General features: G+C 45.3%; 1 protein-coding gene across 5 annotated transcripts in view; it reads left to right on the forward strand.

Annotated features, from left to right (window-relative positions):
• Nucleotides 1-19,003, forward strand: part of PCYT1B (phosphate cytidylyltransferase 1B, choline) — a 155,056-nt gene that overhangs the window by 127,569 nt on the left and 8,484 nt on the right. For all 5 annotated transcript variants that reach the window (XM_068269961.1, XM_068269964.1, XM_068269960.1 and 2 more), the window contains 2 exons: nt 10,673-10,751; nt 12,820-12,962. In XM_068269961.1, coding sequence (XP_068126062.1) covers nt 10,673-10,751; nt 12,820-12,962 — 222 coding nt within the window. The remainder of the gene's footprint in view (nt 1-10,672; nt 10,752-12,819; nt 12,963-19,003) is intronic.

A 19,003-nucleotide genomic window follows, 5' to 3' on the forward strand; every position in this document is an offset into this window, starting at 1 on the left:
TTAAATGCCTTTTAACTGCTAGCTGACTGCTCCACGCCAATTGGCATGGATGCGGTGGCAGCCCCAGGACCGCTCAACCCCAATTGGCGTGAAGTCCTGGGGTGGGGTTTTGCAGGAGATCGCATGCGCCAATGTGCGCACATCTCTGCTTGATCAGTCTCTCAGCGGTGATTGCTGCTGGGAGACTGTTAGATGCCGAAACCGCCATCTATTTACACTGTACAGCGCTGTGATCTATGGCAGAGCTGTACTGGGGACAGCCGTGTGACACGGCTGTCCCCTGGGAGGCACAAGAGCAATCGGCTGTCATAAGCTTATGCCTATGACAGCCGATCGCTGTGATTGGAGGGAGGGGCGGTAAATAAATAAAAAAGGGGAACATTTATTTAAAAATCACTTATGTGCTAGGTTGTACGGCCCTGCAGTGAGGCCTTAAAGCTGCTGTGGCCTAAATTGTAAAAAAATAGCCTGGTCACTAAGGGGGTCCTCAAGTGGTTAAACCACCAGTAAGCAAGAAAATACTCAAACTTTTTATGATAGTAATTTTTCACCAACTTTTGGGTTCTTATTTCAATTTCAAAATACTTAAGTTATTTTAAAGAGAATATGAAAATGATCTCCTAGTTGATAACTCAGGAGAAAAAGTGAATTGCATATGGGCCCATGTGTCTCATCGATGCTGTAAGTGTGAAAGGGACCTAAACAGAACTGATTTCATCTTCACATTAGTACATAGCAATGGTTAAATTGAATCTTAAGTGAAAATCTTCTACACTCACATCCTTTGTCTTTTTTTTTGGGTGGTTTGGGTTTTGGTACGTGTTTGATGAGTCAAAATGATATTGTGGTTTTTAATGCCAAATTTGACAAAAAATGCAATAATATAATTAACACCATGGTCTAGATTCAGTTTACCTATCAATTGAAAAAGTGCAGGTAATAAACTAATATCAAACTTATTTTAAATCTGTTTTGCTTCCTGGGGGCTTAAATGGATTTTAATGATAAAGGGCTTGACTCACTAAACCGTGATAACACATATCACAGCCGTTTTCGTGCGCGCTTTCGCGTTTGCGCACTATCGCAAATTTGCGTGCGCATGTGCACGGTTTTCATGTGAAAACGGCGTGATATGAGTTATCACAGTTTAGTGAATCAAGCCCAAAGTGTGAAAACATTTCTTATGAGAAAGCTCAGAAGAAAAGCTAATTGGATAAGGGCCATTGAGTCTGATTTACTATGGCATGGCCTGTCTAGAAATCATCAACTGCAACAAACCCCTCTTCTGTGACCTGTCAATAAATCAGTTGGCACCACTCCTGTCTATTCTGAACGCCAGTGTAGGACTTGTCTACCATCCATCCTCTCTTATTAAATGCTGCTCCTCTCGTCAGTTCTTCCACTGATTGCCAATCACACACTGCAGTTCTAACACTTGTTGTGTACAAACCTCTTTTCAACCTGTTCCCCCCCCCCCCCCCCTTCCTTTGTAGTGTAATTTCTAGAATCCACTCTAAATGCAACCTGTACTCTACTAATGATCTTCTACTCTCACCCACCCTGATCATCATAACCTGCTAGCAGATACTACGCTTTCTCACTCCAGCCCAGTTAGGCCAACAAAGGAAAAAAAAACTGTTTCTATGATCACGAGAAATGACTTTGCTGTGCTGAATCTCCATCTAACCCTATGCTTGACTGAAGCTTAAAAATAATCAGGAGTCAGTTGGTTTGTATGAACATGAAATACATGAGACCTGCTTATATGTATATACTGTATATAGATAAATATACTCAGTCATTGATCTCTACAGTATACAATAGGCTTGGAGATATTTCAAAACCGTTTTGGTCCCCCATGGCAATAGCACATTATAGATTAAAAATCAGCACCAAAAGTCCAAAACAACTAGCAAACAGCTGCTGCTGAATGTAAGAGAAGTCCCAAGTCACATATAGCCAGAATAGATTCAGTGCAGGTCCATGAAAAAGATCTTCCAGAAGTTCAGGCAGTAAATAAAGTGTCAGCAATGGAAATTGAAAAGGCTTACCAGCTTCTGACAACCCAGATTATAAATTGGTATATGTGCATATGCTGGACAGCCCAATCATAGCAGATCAAGTTCAAGCATAAGGGTCCTCTATTCAATTGTACAGTATCTGTAATTTGGAGTAACCACAGTCATCAGGTGCATGTGCTCTCTACATTAGTGCATCGAGACAACTACCAGATGCCCTGCAATGCCCTGCTGTCTGGTCTCCCTATGACCCGAACAGCCCCACTCCAGTCTATCATGAATGCGGCAGCCAGAATTATCCACTGCTCCCATCGCTCCACCATGGCTGATCCCCTCCTTGAATCCCTCCACTGGCTTCCTATCCAGTCCAGAATAAGATTCAAGATACTGTGTCTGACCTACAAATCTGTCCACAAAACCTGTCCAACCTACATTTCCGATCTTACTCAGAGGTGCACACCTAGCCGCTCACTCCGCTCTTCCAATGAACTTCGCCTAACCGCCCCCCGCATCACCCAGTCCCATGCACGCCTCCAGGACTTCTCAAGAGCTGCTCCAACACTATGGAACTCCCTACCTCCACCCATTAGGGCAGCCCCCTCCTTCAACATCTTCAAGAAAGCGCTCAAAACTCACCTTTTTACTCTGGCCTACTACCCCTCACAAGTGCTCTAAACCCACAGCTGAACTCTGGTCCCCTACCTTTCGTGTCCTTACCTCTCCCTCTAGATTGTAAGCCTTTGGGCAGGGTCCTCCTCCTTTTGTGTCCTACCTGATCATGCACCTCCATTACTGTGAACCCATGCTATGCATCTGAGTGAACCTAACTTGCCCAATCTCCATGCTCTCATCCAGTGACTGACTAAGCATTACCTTGTACTCATACTGTACTGTGTGATCTGGTCTGTCACAGGAGCCCTAGTGGCTGACCGCACTTAGCCTTCTAAACGGTGCTAGCGCACGGATCGTGCGAACTCTGGTCGCAGTCAATGCGCAGGAACCGTTAAGAATTAGCCGCAGACAACTCAGAAGGGAGCCTGTGAGACACGGGTAATTACAACGTACACACGATTCCACGGTATCTGCCACCACCACTGGTATGGGCCAGTGGACCCGATTTACTGACTGACTAGTCCTGCGAATGAAACGGTTAAACACACGGTATTCTGTCTAGCCAACAACAAACAAACAGTAGCGTATCTTCAGAGACCCGGGATCAGTTCTGTGTGTGCTGATAAGCAGGGTAGCGGAACAGTGAATGACTTGGAGGAAGTCCTTTATTCACAGCAATATAAATAATTAATATATACAGACAATTATTAAAATCAACAATTATTAAAACAGTAATAGCCAGTATGAAATAAAAAGGGAGAAAATACTTATGGTTTGTGGAAATATGTCCTTTTGTGGGAAAATCATAAAGTTCTTGGTTTCAATCAAAGTTCAGCAGAATTCTTTGTTCCAGGTTACAGAAGAGATGGCCAATCAAGATGGCCGCCAGCACATGTGTCCTTTGTTTCAGAGCTTCATTCAAAGTTCAGCAAAATGGCCACCAGCCCTATGTCCTCTGAGCTGGCAGCAGGATGTTCTCATATGGATGGAATGGGAGGACTCCCTGCGGAGTCCCTTGCAACCACTTTTGAACAATGCCCATCTTTGGGTGGAGCCTCAAGTACAGCCAAGGGGTTGGACAGGGGCGGTGAGCTCCCTGGCTAGGTGCTCTATGCCCATCAAATATGACTTTGGTCATATCTCGGCTTCCGCTTTCCGTACACACATGACCATCACATATTCATATTTCTCAGACTAGCGCCGTTCATATGATACCAAACTTGGGCATGTTTGCATGCCCGGCTAAAAAACGGTGGAATTCCCCGAGTTCTGATTCTGCCAGTGGCCCCAATTTAATATCAAAATACTCACAAGATCCGGACCAGCAGAATGATATAACTCCCACAGCTCTCCGATGTATGGTACTTCTAAAACATGCATAAAGATCATAACTCTGTTTCCCTATCCTGGCTGAATGGTTCCGCTAAGTCTGCCCCCCTGCTGGGATTAGCTTCCTTGGCTCTGAAAAGACTCCTGGTTTGTTAATTAACATCTGAGTGTTACCCCTCTGGCTTCATTAGCAAGTCACAGGGCACAGGCTTCATGAAAAGAACTCTGCTAACTACTCCCCTGAAGACAGCAGAGTCCCCCCAGGCTGGACTGCCTGGTGTCCACAGACATGAGATTCTGATTGGGGCAGCGCAACGACAACCGAGGCAGGAAGTCGATTGCGGCTGCATTTTCTGCGCACTGACGGCTCGTCCGTCACACCTCCCCTTTCTGATGCTGTGTAGGGGGTTGTCACCAAGACATCCTCCGTAGCAGCCATTGGCGCTGTTGGGTCTAGTTCCCCCTGACACCGGGACAGCCCATCAGCGTGTTGGTGTCGGCTGCCGGGACGGCGGGGAAACCCATTGGCGCCTGCGGCTCTGTTCACCTGGACAGGTCGCTTTCCGCTACCCTCAGGGTTAACCCGACATGGACCGTTCTGGACAGGGCGTTTGCGCCACTGCAGTCGGACGTGGTGTCTGCCGGGACTGCTGACAACGGGCAGTGGGTTGGTTAGGTCAACAGCCAGCCCACGCAGGGTTCCCCTGCTAAGTGGCTGTGGACCTAAGGGAACCCCGCGGGAATCCCTGGACCTTCCCAGCTCCTGACAGACGGCACATGCTCCGCAGTAGTTTGCTACATCCCTGTTCATCCGGGGCCAATAAAACTGTTTCCGAATACCGGCAAGTGTCTTGCGGACCCCGGAGTGCCCTGTCAGAGGATTACCATGTGCGGATTTCAGCACATGTCCCCTGAACGCACTCGGGACCACAAGCCATTTGGTATTCGCGTGGGATCTACCTGTAGGGGGCTGTACAGACTCACTGTACAGTCTCCCACCTTCCCAGTACACTTTGAAAGCGGCCCCGTCTGCGAGGGGCTCAGCGGCTTGCTGCCTGAGCACCTCCAGGCTTGGGTCACTTTGTAGTGCGGCTGAGAATACGGCGCTGTCAGTTTCAGCCAACTGGCTCATGTCACACGAGGCCAGCGGCTGAAAGGTCTCATCCCTGCGGTCAGAGGAGGGGGGAGGAGGCCGGAACCCCCTCCACCTGTTCTGAGCTCGGGTTCTGAGCAGTGCAGCTGCGCGGTACTGCTAGCACAGGTACACTGTCAGAATGGCACAGACGGACATTACTCAAATCATCATTGCATGCAGTAATGACATTGACAGGTATAGACATTTTTTCATTACAGACAGGTTGTACAGTAAACTCAGGTACAGTTACAGCATCATCACAACAGACAGTCTGTACATCAAACTCAGGTGCCTTTGAAGCAGGCACTATTGAACCTGGTACCCTTGAACTGGGCACATTCAACCCACCTCCCCCTGGTGCTCCCCCAAGTGTATAAAGTACCTGGTGGTGGGTGGAAAGTCCGTCTTCTTCCGTGAGCGACAAGGCGGTCGGGGCAGGTTCATAGTAGGACACAAGCTTGCCCAAATCAGTCCCCAGCAACACAGGGACTGGGAGATCCTTCATAACCCCAACAACCCTTTCGTGGACCCCTCCTCCCCAATCCAGCTTCACTCTCGCGTGGGCTATGTGAAAAAGGGTGCCCTCCACTCCAGTAAGGGCAAGGGATCGGCTGGAGCTGATGCTCTCCTTTGGCACAAGGTGTGAGTGAACTAACGTGATGTCAGCTCCGGTGTCTCGAAATCCGGTGACAACTTTGCCGTTCACTCTAACAAGTTGCTGCTGGTCGGTTCGGTCGCGGATTTCCTTTTCGCGGGCAAACAGGACAAAATCTGATGATCCAGGCTGTGGTTCGCTGGCGGGTTGCCTCTGCTGTGGGTGAGGTACAGGTGATGCAGATGATCCAGGTGCTGGTGGTGTCTGTCTCCGCTCCGGACAGTCGAATTTCATGTGTCCGGGCTGGCGGCAGTAGTGACAGGTGACCTCTCCAGGGGCTGCAGCCCTGGGTGCAGAAGCTGTGCTGGATGGCCTCTGTGGCTGACGGCTCACAGGGGCAGGAGAGTCTGCCGAGGTATTGGGCTGACGTCCTCTCCAGCTGGATGGGGCAGTTCTGCGGGTATCAGCCACCCGGGTAGTTGCAAAAGTCTCAGCAAGGTCCGCAGCGACAGTGGCTGAAGCCGGCCTGCGTTCTAACACAAACTGTCGTACATCAGCAGGGCAAATGTTCAGAAATTGTTCGAGGACTATCAAGTCCTCCAGGACGCCATAAGACCCCTTGGTGAGGCCTAGAGTCCACTGGCGGAGTGTGGTGAGCAAGCTGCTGACCACATCTCGGTACGAATCAGAAGACTTTTTCTGCCAGGCCCTGAACTTTTTCCGATAGGCTTCTGGCGTCAGCTGGTACTTAGTAATGATAGCGTCTTTTATAGCAGCATAATCATTATCCTTCTCCGCAGGCAATTCTGCGAAGGCATCCAGCGCTTTGTAGCGCAGCAAAGGTGTCAGATGTCTGGCCCACTGGTCTTGGGACAGACGATACTGACGGCATGCTTTTTCAAAAGACCGCAAAAACAAGTCAATGTCTGTGTCTTTTTCAATATTAGCAAATTTAAATTTTGCACTTACGGGTGGTGCAGCTCCTTCAGCAGGGAGGCTGGGCGGTGAACTCCGGCTGGCCTGTTGCACTTTTGCCATGTTTAGCTCATGCTGTCGTTGGCGCTCCCGTTCTCGCTCAGCGGCACCCCTCTCTGCGTGGCGTTCAGCAGCAGCAGCAGCAGCAGCTGTGCATTCTGCAGATTGGCGCTCCTCACGCATGTACTGCAGGTACTTGTCCAGGTCAGTTTCCATCAGCTTTCGACTTTCGTAATGCCTGCTGCATTACCGGGTCAGCACCTATGGACAGTCCAGTACTGGCCAGTTCCGGGCGAGTATTTTCAGAAACTCTGGGGTTGGGGTCCACACTGACATTCTCCTGCGTAACTGTTGATGCAGGGCCCTCAGGATGCACAACCTCTGTACGGTCAGGAGTCTCAGTCTCTGGTTCCCCTGGATTGTCAGATGGGCTGGTATCCACTTCAGCGGACACTCCCGGCTCCCGCAGTTGCTGGGTATCCCATTGAAACAATTCCGTTACCAGGTCCCGTTGTGTCTTGCGGCCGACATCAATGCCTCTCTCTTGGCAAAGATTTTGCAGGTCCGCCAGGCACATTTTCTTGTAGTTCCCGGACATTTCCATGCCAAATAAAATAAAACTTTTGGGGAGGGGTACTGGCTACACAGTCTCTCTGTATATATAAAAAATATATTGCCTTCCAGCTACACCAATGAATTAGTTCATTTCTTGATAGCGCTAGCGCTATCTTAGATACTTTCAGCACAACACAGGTCCCAACCGCTGCCTAACACTGTCACAGGAGCCCTAGTGGCTGACCGCACTTAGCCTTCTAAACGGTGCCAGCGCACGGATCGTGCGAACTCTGGTCGCAGTCAATGCGCAGGAACCGTTAAGAATTAGCCGCAGACAACTCAGAAGGGAGCCTGTGAGACACGGGTAATTACAACGTACACACGATTCCACGGTATCTGCCACCACCACTGGTATGGGCCAGTGGACCCGATTTACTGACTGACTAGTCCTGCGAATGAAACGGTTAAACACACGGTATTCTGTCTAGCCAACAACAAACAAACAGTAGCGTATCTTCAGAGACCCGGGATCAGTTCTGTGTGTGCTGATAAGCAGGGTAGCGGAACAGTGAATGACTTGGATGAAGTCCTTTATTCACAGCAATATAAACAATTAATATATACAGACAATTATTAAAATCAACAATTATTAAAACAGTAATAGCCAGTATGAAATAAAAAGGGAGAAAATACTTATGGTTTGTGGAAATATGTCCTTTTGTGGGAAAATCATAAAGTTCTTGGTTTCAATCAAAGTTCAGCAGAATTCTTTGTTCCAGGTTACAGAAGAGATGGCCAATCAAGATGGCCGCCAGCACGTGTCCTTTGTTTCAGAGCTTCATTCAAAGTTCAGCAAAATGGCCACCAGCCCTATGTCCTCTGAGCTGGCAGCAGGATGTTCTCATATGGATGGAATGGGAGGACTCCCGGCGGAGTCCCTTGCAACCACTTTTGAACAATGCCCATCTTTGGGTGGAGCCTCAAGTACAGCCAAGGGGTTGGACAGGGGCGGTGAGCTCCCTGGCTAGGTGCTCTATGCCCATCAAATATGACTTTGGTCATATCTCGGCTTCCGCTTTCCGTACACACATGACCATCACATATTCATATTTCTCAGACTAGCGCCGTTCATATGATACCAAACTTGGGCATGTTTGCATGCCCGGCTAAAAAACGGTGGAATTCCCCGAGTTCTGATTCTGCCAGTGGCCCCAATTTAATATCAAAATATTCACAAGATCCGGACCAGCAGAATGATATAACTCCCACAGCTCTCCGATGTATGGTACTTCTAAAACATGCATAAAGATCATAACTCTATGTTTCCCTATCCTGGCTGAATGGTTCCGCTAAGTCTGCCCCCCTGCTGGGATTAGCTTCCTTGGCTCTGAAAAGACTCCTGGTTTGTTAATTAACATCTGAGTGTTACCCCTCTGGCTTCATTAGCAAGTCACAGGGCACAGGCTTCATGAAAAGAACTCTACTAACTACTCCCCTGAAGACAGCAGAGTCCCCCCAGGCTGGACTGCCTGGTGTCCACAGACATGAGATTCTGATTGGGGCAGCGCAACGACAACCGAGGCAGGAAGTCGATTGCGGCTGCATTTTCTGCGCACTGACGGCTCGTCCGTCACATGGTCTTTCTTGTATTCCTGTATTGTCATTTTGCTGTATGTCACCCCTAAATATTGTCTGTAACCTAAACTAATGTCCAGCGCTGCGTAATATGTTCGCGCTTTATAAATACAATAAATACATAAATAATAATAAATAAATTGGTTAAATCATGTAAAATAAATTGATGGATAAAGGATCTAACTATAGTATGTTTATTAGCTCCACAAAACATAAGTTGAATAAGATAAGTAAACTTACATAGGGGGTCCCTAGCGATTTATGTAAAAGCCCAATCAAGGTACAAGGTTAAAAGGTTGAAGTAAAAATGGTGCTGTCTGATGGCACTGTTTTTACTTCAACCCTTTAACCATGTCCCTTTATTGGGCTTTTACATAAAGTGCTAGGGACCCCTTATGTAAGGACCCCTTATGTAAGTTTACTAATCCTTTTCAACTTTTTTGGTTGTGGGGTACCCCGTAATTTGGGACCCCCAATGTAAAGGTGACCACTAATGATCCAATATTTTTCATCCGATTTTAACAAATCTATGAAGTAGATTTGAGTTAATAAATTGAATGGATAATTTAGGCAGTCCATAATATTACATAGAAATGGTAAGACTAGATGAAAAGGATTGGATCATTAGAGGTCACCACAAGATTATTTATCCTTTTCAACTTCCATTTTACCTTGATTTGTGGAATAGACAATGAAGACTTTCCATGCACTTCTCAGCCTTGGTGGTCCTCTGCAGACTCCAAGCCAATAGATATCAGCCAGTGGAAGAGAGGCACCTCACAGTCCTCCATCTTCTAGAACGGTCTCCTGTGCCAACTTCCATCATTAAATGTCTTTAGAAACGCCCCCCAAAGCCTTTGGATTAGTTCAGAATATTTGATGAAAGGGGTTATGCCCTGCATTAGCTTCCTGTTACCAGCTACCTCCCACATGAACATTTGCCTAATTAGTGTAGATGTTGTTGGCAATGACAGGACAGCTTGTATCCAAAAAAAACTATAGTGTACATTTACCAGGATACATCTGTTCTCATTCCAGAATACTGGATTTCCTATGAGTCTGGCTCCTGCTCTCCCAAAATATATTTGACTCTTATCAACCTCTTAAACCAGGTTACTAACCCAAGATCTTTCATCCTCTGTTATTCAGTATGCCCTTAGGCATGGGACCCACTTACAATTGCAAAATGCTTTAAAAAACACTACCACTTTTAAGAGCAATTTTATCACTTAAAAACAGAGCAATATCAGGAAAAGTGATTTTGGGCCCTGCGTTTCCTTATGAAATCGTTCCAAACATGCTGCATGCAGGGTGATTGCGATTTGGGCAAAATCGCTCATGTGTGATTGTGGCCAATCGCAATCATTCCTACATGATCATGGCCATTCACTTTCAGCAGTGAAGCACTTTCTGGAATCAACGGAGATTCGTAGAAAGCCTAAATCGCTGCTGAAAGTGCTCTAGTGGGTCCCAGGCCTTATGGGGATTTGTAGTATTCTTTCTTCTGGTCCCATAAGAGAAGTGCTTTCATGCTTGTTTAACATTTTGAGTATCAGGTAGCCTCCAAAATGTCAGGTGGTAATTTAGCTGCACTCCCTTTCATACTCTCCTAATTATGATTTTAGAGCTGGTCTAATATATGTATGGCTCATAGCTGATGTAGAAAGAAGATACAGCCATATGAAGCTCACAAGGCAGAAATCAATGAGCTTTAATGAGTTTTGTGCTCTGCAGTGGATATTAATCATTGATGTTTTACAATGGTGCTGTTTGAAAGTTGTGTTGTTAGAAGACTAATGTATTATTTCTTTACTGTAGATTGATTTTGTGGCTCATGATGACATCCCATATTCATCAGCTGGCTCTGATGATGTATACAAACACATAAAGGAGGCAGGTAAACAGCTTCTTGGTAGTCTGTTTTTCTTCAATAACCTGTGTGATACACCTACTTGGCCGTACAAGGACTGATCTAAAATGTAAAGTCTATTTAAATAGTATTTTCAACTGAATGAAGAAATATGACAATTTTGACTCAATATGATTGATTTGAAGCACTGCCCCCACTTGTCTGTAAGAATAAATCAAATCGGGGGTGGTCACTGGAGTGAGTTGCTGTTTTCCATTTGAACTGTGCTGATTTGATGTTTGATATATTGTTCTGATTGTTCGTTCATTTAAGTGGTTCTATTTATGGTCACTATGATGGGTGCAGAACCATATGTCATCAAATTAATATTACCGTACTCTTTGTTACTGGATACAGAATGCAAAATTATCAACCTTTTCAAATAAAAGGGGATATTTTAGGTGCAACCCCAATTTGCTGCAACTCCACCCAAAATTTAGGAAGATTTTCAGTAGGTTAAAATGTATTAAAAGGTTCTGCATAAAATGTATAGTATTTCAACTGTCTGCAGGATCCTGTGTGGACATGTTTACAAAGAACAACATTTACAAAAAGCATATAGCAGTAAACCATTATGTGATGAAAGCTGCATATCTTCATATGGATATTAATGTGCAAGGGGTAAGGATGTGGTGGGGTGGAGGGTATATTCAAAAAGGAGTGTAAGTAAAAGTACTATCCTACTGTAATGAGCAGCCAATATAAGTCATGAGAAACTTTACTGGGCACAAAACGACATCTGTCAAGAGACATATGCTCACTTCATCAGGTTTAGTGCTAGTTGGCTAACCTGGATGAGCATGGCCTGAGTACTGCATCTCTAAGTGATATCATGAGACAACTGTACACATGCTATATTCTTGGCTGAGACGTTCCCAAAGGACCCCATTAAGCATGTGCAAGTTTAATTGTTTATGAGAGCAGCTATTTTTAAAAAGATACATCATTTTAAAGGTCTATTTAAGACTGCACAGAGTTTGGCTACTAAGGATGTATGCAAAGATATTGATTGACAGGAGTGTGTAGGCCAATCAGAGCATGGCCCAGGGTATGTTTATAACAGCTTTAGTAGATTTTAAAAGGTTATTGAACACAAAAACCATCATAGAGGGTGCCAATTTCTGAGCCTGTGGTAATGATGGGATGCTAATTTTTGAGCCTGTGGTACTGAGAGGGTGCCAGTTCCTGAGCTTGTGGTAAATTGGTAATGAGGGGGTGCCAGTTTCGAAGCCTGTGGTACTGAGAGGGTGCCAATTTCTGAGCCTGTGGTACTGAGAGGGTGCCAGTTTCTGAGCTTGTGGTAATGAGGGGGTGAGTACCAAGATAATGAGGAGGTAATGAGGTGTGAGGCTTGTGGTAATGAGGGTGTGTTCATGGAGTACCAAGATAATGAGGAGGTAATGAGGTGTGAGGCCTGTGGTAATGAGGGGGTGTTCATGGAGTACCACAATAATGAGGAGGTAGGGAGGTGTAAGGTAATGATGTGTGAGGCCTGTGGTAATAAGTGGGTGCCAATTTCTGAGCCTGTAGTAATGAGAGGGTGTTCATAGAGTACCACGCGGATGCGGAAGTAGTGAGTTATGAGGGCTGTGGTAATGAAGGGGTGATCATTTTTGAGCATGTGGATATGAGGGGGTGTTCATGGATTACCATGTGAATGAGGAGGTGCCATTGGCTGGGACATCACATGGAGTGACAGTGACACAGCGTTGATAACGAGCGGGACAATGAGGGACCAGATAACCTGCGGGGGGCTGAAATTAGCCCCAGGTAAGTAAAAATCTAGTGCTGCAAAAAGAAATTTACATATAATAATTTAAATGCACTGTTTATTATTGTATTTAGTGTAACTATAAAAATGAGGTTGGTTTTAAAGATGAGCGGTTACAGAGAAAACTACAATTTTGTAGCTAAACTTTATTTTAAGAAGGTCTGATGGTAAAATATGCTCAGGGAAAACCAGTAAAACCACTGTGATCTTCAGTGTGATTGTGTCTTGTTTAACCAAGAAAGCCCTGCCCGTTGTGATACTGGCTATCTTTCCTCTCTGTGACAGGCATGTTTGTACCAACACAGAGGACAGAAGGTATTTCAACGTCGGACATAATCACTAGAATCGTCCGTGATTATGATGTTTATGCCAGACGCAATCTCCAGAGAGGATACACTGCAAAAGAGCTAAATGTTAGTTTCATAAATGTAAGTATAAGGAAACGTGGGCTACATCAGTTTTTTTTTTCTATACTTAAACACAGTATTTATGATGGTTCTTCCACTTTATTGGCTGGGACCGTATGAGAGACTGCAGACAGTTCGATAGAACACTGGATCAAAATCCACATTGTCATTTCAAACCATATTTATTGCAACAGTGTGATGGATTAAGGGGAGATTAGTTCCAAAAAGGCCCACTTAAGCTTAAATAAATTCCATACTTAATACCAGTGTTCGTTTCTTATTCCCTATAATAATGCTCCTTTCTTAGAAATTATTTAGTAAGTCCCGGAGCTACCATCTCATAACATAACATCATCTGACAAAGGAAGTTGACTTTATATTTTTAGAACTTGGGCACATGACTGACTGCTTAACTGGCAATGTATGTTTCTTTATTCATTTTAATTGGCAATATATTATTTTTGCAGAGTATTCTTAATGCAACAGGATGCTACCATTTGTCCTTAGTCCTGCTTTTCTTTGTATTTTCTACCCCCTAATCCTTGCTATTGGTCCATAATCATTATGGACAGTCCTTGTAACGAATCACAAGCCTGGGGAGATGGGAAGGGACATAGCTAACTGCAGAAGGAATAGGGCCAATGCAGCCACTCCCAAGTACAGTTATCATTTGCTTTTATTAGACTGCTTCAGAATTAAACTGAAACTTAAAGGACAACTGTAACAAGAAGGATACGAAGGCTGCCATATTTATTTCCTTTTAAACAATACCAGTTGAATGGCTATCCTGCTGATCCTCTGCTGCTACGTAATATTTTAGCCATAGACCCTGAACGAGCATGCAGCAGATCAGGTTTTTCTGACATTATTGTCAGATCTGACAAGATTAGCTGCATGCTTGTTTCTGATGTGGTTCAGACAATACTGCAGCCAAAAAGATCAGCAGGGGTGCCAGGCAACTGGTATTGTTTCAAAGGAAATAAATGGATTTAGTTGTTTTGTCTCGGCTCACTGAGACATTCTGTCCCTTATCTCTGAGTGCTAAAATATAGTTCTCTGCCAGGTAAGCTTATCAGTGAAGGAGGCTATAGTCCAACTGGTCTATATAAAAACTGCCAGTTGCATAGCTGAATATTAACTCTTTTAGGTAAACGAAAAAGAAAAGCAACAAAGCATACAGTATGTATTTGTGTGCTTGAAACTGTACATACGGTACATATGTCTATCCAGGGCCGGATTTACCATAGGCACTGTAGGCACGTGTCTACAGGCGCCTGAGGATGGAAAGGCGTCTCACTTCCCTCCCCTAGTGCCTCCCTCCTGCTTTATCTATGCAGAGTCCCGAGCGGAGTGTGAATGAGAGGTTACTCACACAGGTATTGGCATTCCACTGACCAGATATCCCTTCAGTCTGGGGAACCTCTAGCTACCCAAAACTTGGAGGCACCTCTAGCTAATTAATACCGAGGATAGCTCTGACTACCTAGTACTAAGGTGCACCTGTAGCTACCTATGGACCTAAGGTAAATAAGGGAGAGGTGAAAGCTGGGCCAGCCAGTACACTGAATATCTTCAGCAGGGTAAGTGGCCAGGTGTTCAGTCTCCCCCCTCCCCCCATGCAGGGAGTAAGCCACCAAGATTTTTGCTAATAACAGGCTGCTTATTCACCTTAATGAGTAGGGCGGGGCATGGCAAGCAAAGCTCAGTCCTGCTCAGGGATTGATACAGATTTCTCCAGGAGTAAAGATGAAAGGGTATTATGCTGATTTTAGACGGCATGGGTAAAAGGACAGTTTTATCTATTTTTGTTTTCCTTGTTAGACTTCTTTTTGTATGAGCAGTTTCCAGAGGAGATTAAAAAAGTAATTAATATTCAAAGACACAAACAGCAGAAAATAATATTTAATTGTTTAGATTGAAATATTAAAATCTTGTCCTATTTTGGGACTGTGCTTTGCTATGTTTAGCTGGCTACCATAGTACAGTGGGATGCGAACGTTTGGACAACCTTGTTAATCGTCATGATTTTCCTGTATAAATCGCTGGTTGTTACGATAAAAAAATGTCAGTTGAATATAGTAGACACACACAGTGATATTTGAGAAGTGAAATGAAGTTTATTGGATTTACAGAAAGTGTGCAATGAGGTTCCAATGAGAGTCTGGAATCTGGTTGAAGGTATTTTGAACCATTCCTCTTTACAAAACATCTCTAGTTAAGGTTTGATGGCTTTCAAGCATGGGCAGCTCTCTTTAACTCAAACCACAGATTTTCAATTATATTCAGGTCTTGGGACTGAGATGACCATTCCAGAACATTGTACATGTTCCTCTGCATGAATGCCTTAGTGGATTTTGAGCAGTGTTTAGGGTCGTTGTCTTGTTGAAAGATCCAGCCCCAGTGCAGCTTCAGCTTTGTCACTGATTCCTGGACATTGGTCTCCAGAATCTGCTGATACTGAGAGGAATCCATACATCCCTCAACTTTGACAAGATTCCCAGTCCCTGCACTGGCCACACAGCTTCACAGCATGATGGAACCACCACCATATTTTACTGTAGATAGCAGGTGTTTTTCTTGGAATGCTGTGTTCTTTTTTCCTCCATGCATAACACCCCTAGTTATGCCCAAATAACTAAATTTTAGTTTCATCAGTCCACAGCACCTTATTCCAAAATGAAGCTGGCTTGTCCAAATGTGCTTTAGCATACCTCAAGGGGCTCTGTTTGTGCAGTGGTCAGAGAAAAGGCTTCCTCTGCATCACTCTCGCAGACAGCATCTCCTTGTGTAAAATGCGCCGAATGGTTGAACGATGCACAGTAACTCCATCTGCAGCAAGATGATGTTGTAGGTCTTTGGTGCTGGTCTGTGGGTTGACTGACTGTTCTCGCCATTTGTTGCTTCTGTCTATCGGAGATTTTTCTTGGTCTACCACTTCGAGCCTTAATCTGTGGTCTTCCATTTGCTCAATATGTTCCTAACTGTGGAAACAGACAGCTGAACAGGGATGCTCGGATGTGCCTCATCCACGAATTCGGAAATCCGCGTGGTTGCAAAAAAAAATCCGCATTCGGCCCCGCCGCATGCGGATTTTCGTCCGCGTCCACGCAACCACGCGTATTTTCTGCCGTGAATGGCGTAATCACGCGTGGATTCCCGCCCGGAGGCGGATTTTCTTTTAACGTTAATAACAAAGCCCCCATACATGCTACAATCCCCCAAATTGCATGGATTATCGAGGTGATAAGGGGCAACATAACTTCAACATAAAAAATTCCCCCAAATTTTTTTTTTCTAGAGAAAATGGATTTTAAAGTGAAATCAACACTTTAAATGGGGCTATTAATTGGTAATAAGTGGTTTTAGAAAGGGATATACGCGTTAAGCAGTCAAAGAGGTGAAGGCGAGTTCCAATGGCACTTGGCGGCGAAGGTACCGCTGGAGGAGGATGAGTGGCTGACGCCAAAAAGGCCCCAGAGAGGTTTTTGTAATTTTTTTTTGTTTTTTTTTGCAGCAATTAGCAATGACATCGCAGCAGAGTTGTCAGTGGACACGGGCAGTGTGAACGCAGAGTGCAGTGGTAGCGACTGAGTCAGGAGAAGGACTATGCAGTGGGCACAGTACAAGGTCACTGAAGGATGCAGTGGGCACAGCAGTGGGCACTGGATATACAACTAGGTCACTGAAGGATGCAGTGGGCACAGTACAAGGTCACTGAAGGATGCAGTGGGCACAGCAGTGGACACTGGATATACCACTAGGTCACTGAAGGATGCAGTGGGCACAGTACAAGGTCACTGAAGGATGCAGTGGGCACAGCAGTGGGCACTGGATATACAACTAGGTCACTGAAGGATGCAGTGGGCACAGTACAAGGTCACTGAAGGATGCAGTGGGCACAGCAGTGGGCACTGGATATACAACTAGGTCACTGAAGGATGCAGTGGGCACAGTACAAGGTCACTGAAGGATGCAGTGGGCACAGCAGTGGGCACTGGATATACAACCCAGGTCACTGAAGGATGCAGTGGGCACAGTACAAGGTCACTGAAGGATGCAGTGGGCACAGCAGTGGGCACTGGATATACAACTAGGTCACTGAAGGATGCAGTGGGCACAGTACAAGGTCACTGAAGGATGCAGTGGGCACAGCAGTGGGCACTGGATATACAACTAGGTCACTGAAGGATGCAGTGGGCACAGTACAAGGTCACTGAAGGATGCAGTGGGCACAGCAGTGGGCACTGGATATACAACTAGGTCACTGAAGGATGCAGTGGGCACAGTACAAGGTCACTGAAGGATGCAGTGGGCACAGCAGTGGGCACTGGATATACAACTAGGTCACTGAAGGATGCAGTGGGCACACAAGGATGTCACACTGTGTAATGAGATGCTCATATGCCAGCGAGCGAGCAGTGGGCACTGGGCACGGCACAAGGTCACTGACAGAATGAATGAACAGCGCTGGCAGAGAGTGGCAGCGCCGGCGGTGTGACTGGCTGCCTGCAAATAGTACAAGTGTATAACTGTCACTGGAATATGCAAGTGAACACTGCAGCTGCACTAACCTGCCTGCCTGCACTACACACAGATAATCCCCACTCCCACTACACTGACTACACTGCAGCACTGAACCTGCCTGCACTACACACAGTTAAATAATCACTAGACTCCCACACTCCCACTACACTACACTGGCTACAACTAACTACAGCAATCACTCACTGACTAGCTAACTGTGTACAGTATAGGAGCAGTGTTAGCAATAAAACCGCTTTGTTTTTAACACAATAAATGCACTTGCTCAAACAACAATGGCCTAGAGATAATCCTCTCAGTACCACAGTCTAGCAAGGACAGAGCTTTTCCATCATGGCCGCCACTTTATATTCAGGAGGGGAGGGCATAGCTCCCCTCCTGTGATTGGTTGATAGGGCCTGGCTGGGGCACTCTGATTGGCCTGCAATGTGTCACTTCCGCATAGTTTGACGCATTTCCGCAAACCACGACTTCAGCGCCGGGTTTCACGAGCGTGAATGCGGATTTCTGTCCGCATTCACGCGTAGCCGAAGCAGATTTTCGTGGTTGAAAATCTATTCACGGATTTTCGTGTCCGAGGCGGAATGCGTCAAAATGGTCGTGAATCCACGCGTAAGCGTGATCACGACCTGGCGGTGAGCACCACTACAGCTGAAATCTCTGAGACCGCTTTCTGTATCCTTCATCTAAACCATGATGGCGAACAATCTTTTTCTCCAGGTCATTTGAGAGTGGTTTTGAGACCCCCATGTTGCTACTCTTCAGAGAAAATTAAAAGAGGAGGGAAACTTACAATTGACCCCCTTAAATACACTTTCTCATAACTGGATTTACCTGTGTATGTAGGCCAGGGGTCACTGAGCTTATCAAGCCAATTTGAGTTACAATAATTAGTTCTAAAGGTTTTGGAATCAATAAAATGACAAATTTATGCACCTGCCTAATTTTTTTTAAACAATTATTGCACACTTTCTGTAAATCCAATAAGCTTAATTTCACTTCTCAAATATCACTATGTGTGTCTCCTATATGATATATTTAACTGACTTTTTTATCGTAACAATCAACGATTTATACAGGAAAATCATGACGATTAACAAAGTTGCCCAAACATTCGCATCCCAGTGTATCTTTAGTCTACCTACATCAACTACAATGTAAATGTGCATTAGCTCTGGTGTGTAGAGCTAGAACAGGGAACCAGTAGCTGAAGCTTGTAATGAGATTGGCATTATTTCCTGTGGGAAGCTTGTCACAAGTCTACCTTATGATGTCACCTTTCAGCTCTGCATACATTTGAAAAATTAGCGAGCTAATTTAGGCGCAATGTTAAATAACGATATTACTAGCAATATTGGTAAATAACAATTTAAAGAGAGTCTGAAGCGAGAATAGATCTCGCTTCAGACCTCATAGCTAGCAGGGGCATGCGTGCCCCTGCTAAAACGCCGCTATAGCGCGGCTTAACGGGGGTCCCTGTCCCCCCAAACCCCCTCCGAGCAGCGGGGGAGCGCTTCCTG

The sequence above is a fragment of the Hyperolius riggenbachi genome, chromosome 2 (assembly GCF_040937935.1).
Source record: "Hyperolius riggenbachi isolate aHypRig1 chromosome 2, aHypRig1.pri, whole genome shotgun sequence".
Taxonomy (NCBI): domain Eukaryota; kingdom Metazoa; phylum Chordata; class Amphibia; order Anura; family Hyperoliidae; genus Hyperolius; species Hyperolius riggenbachi.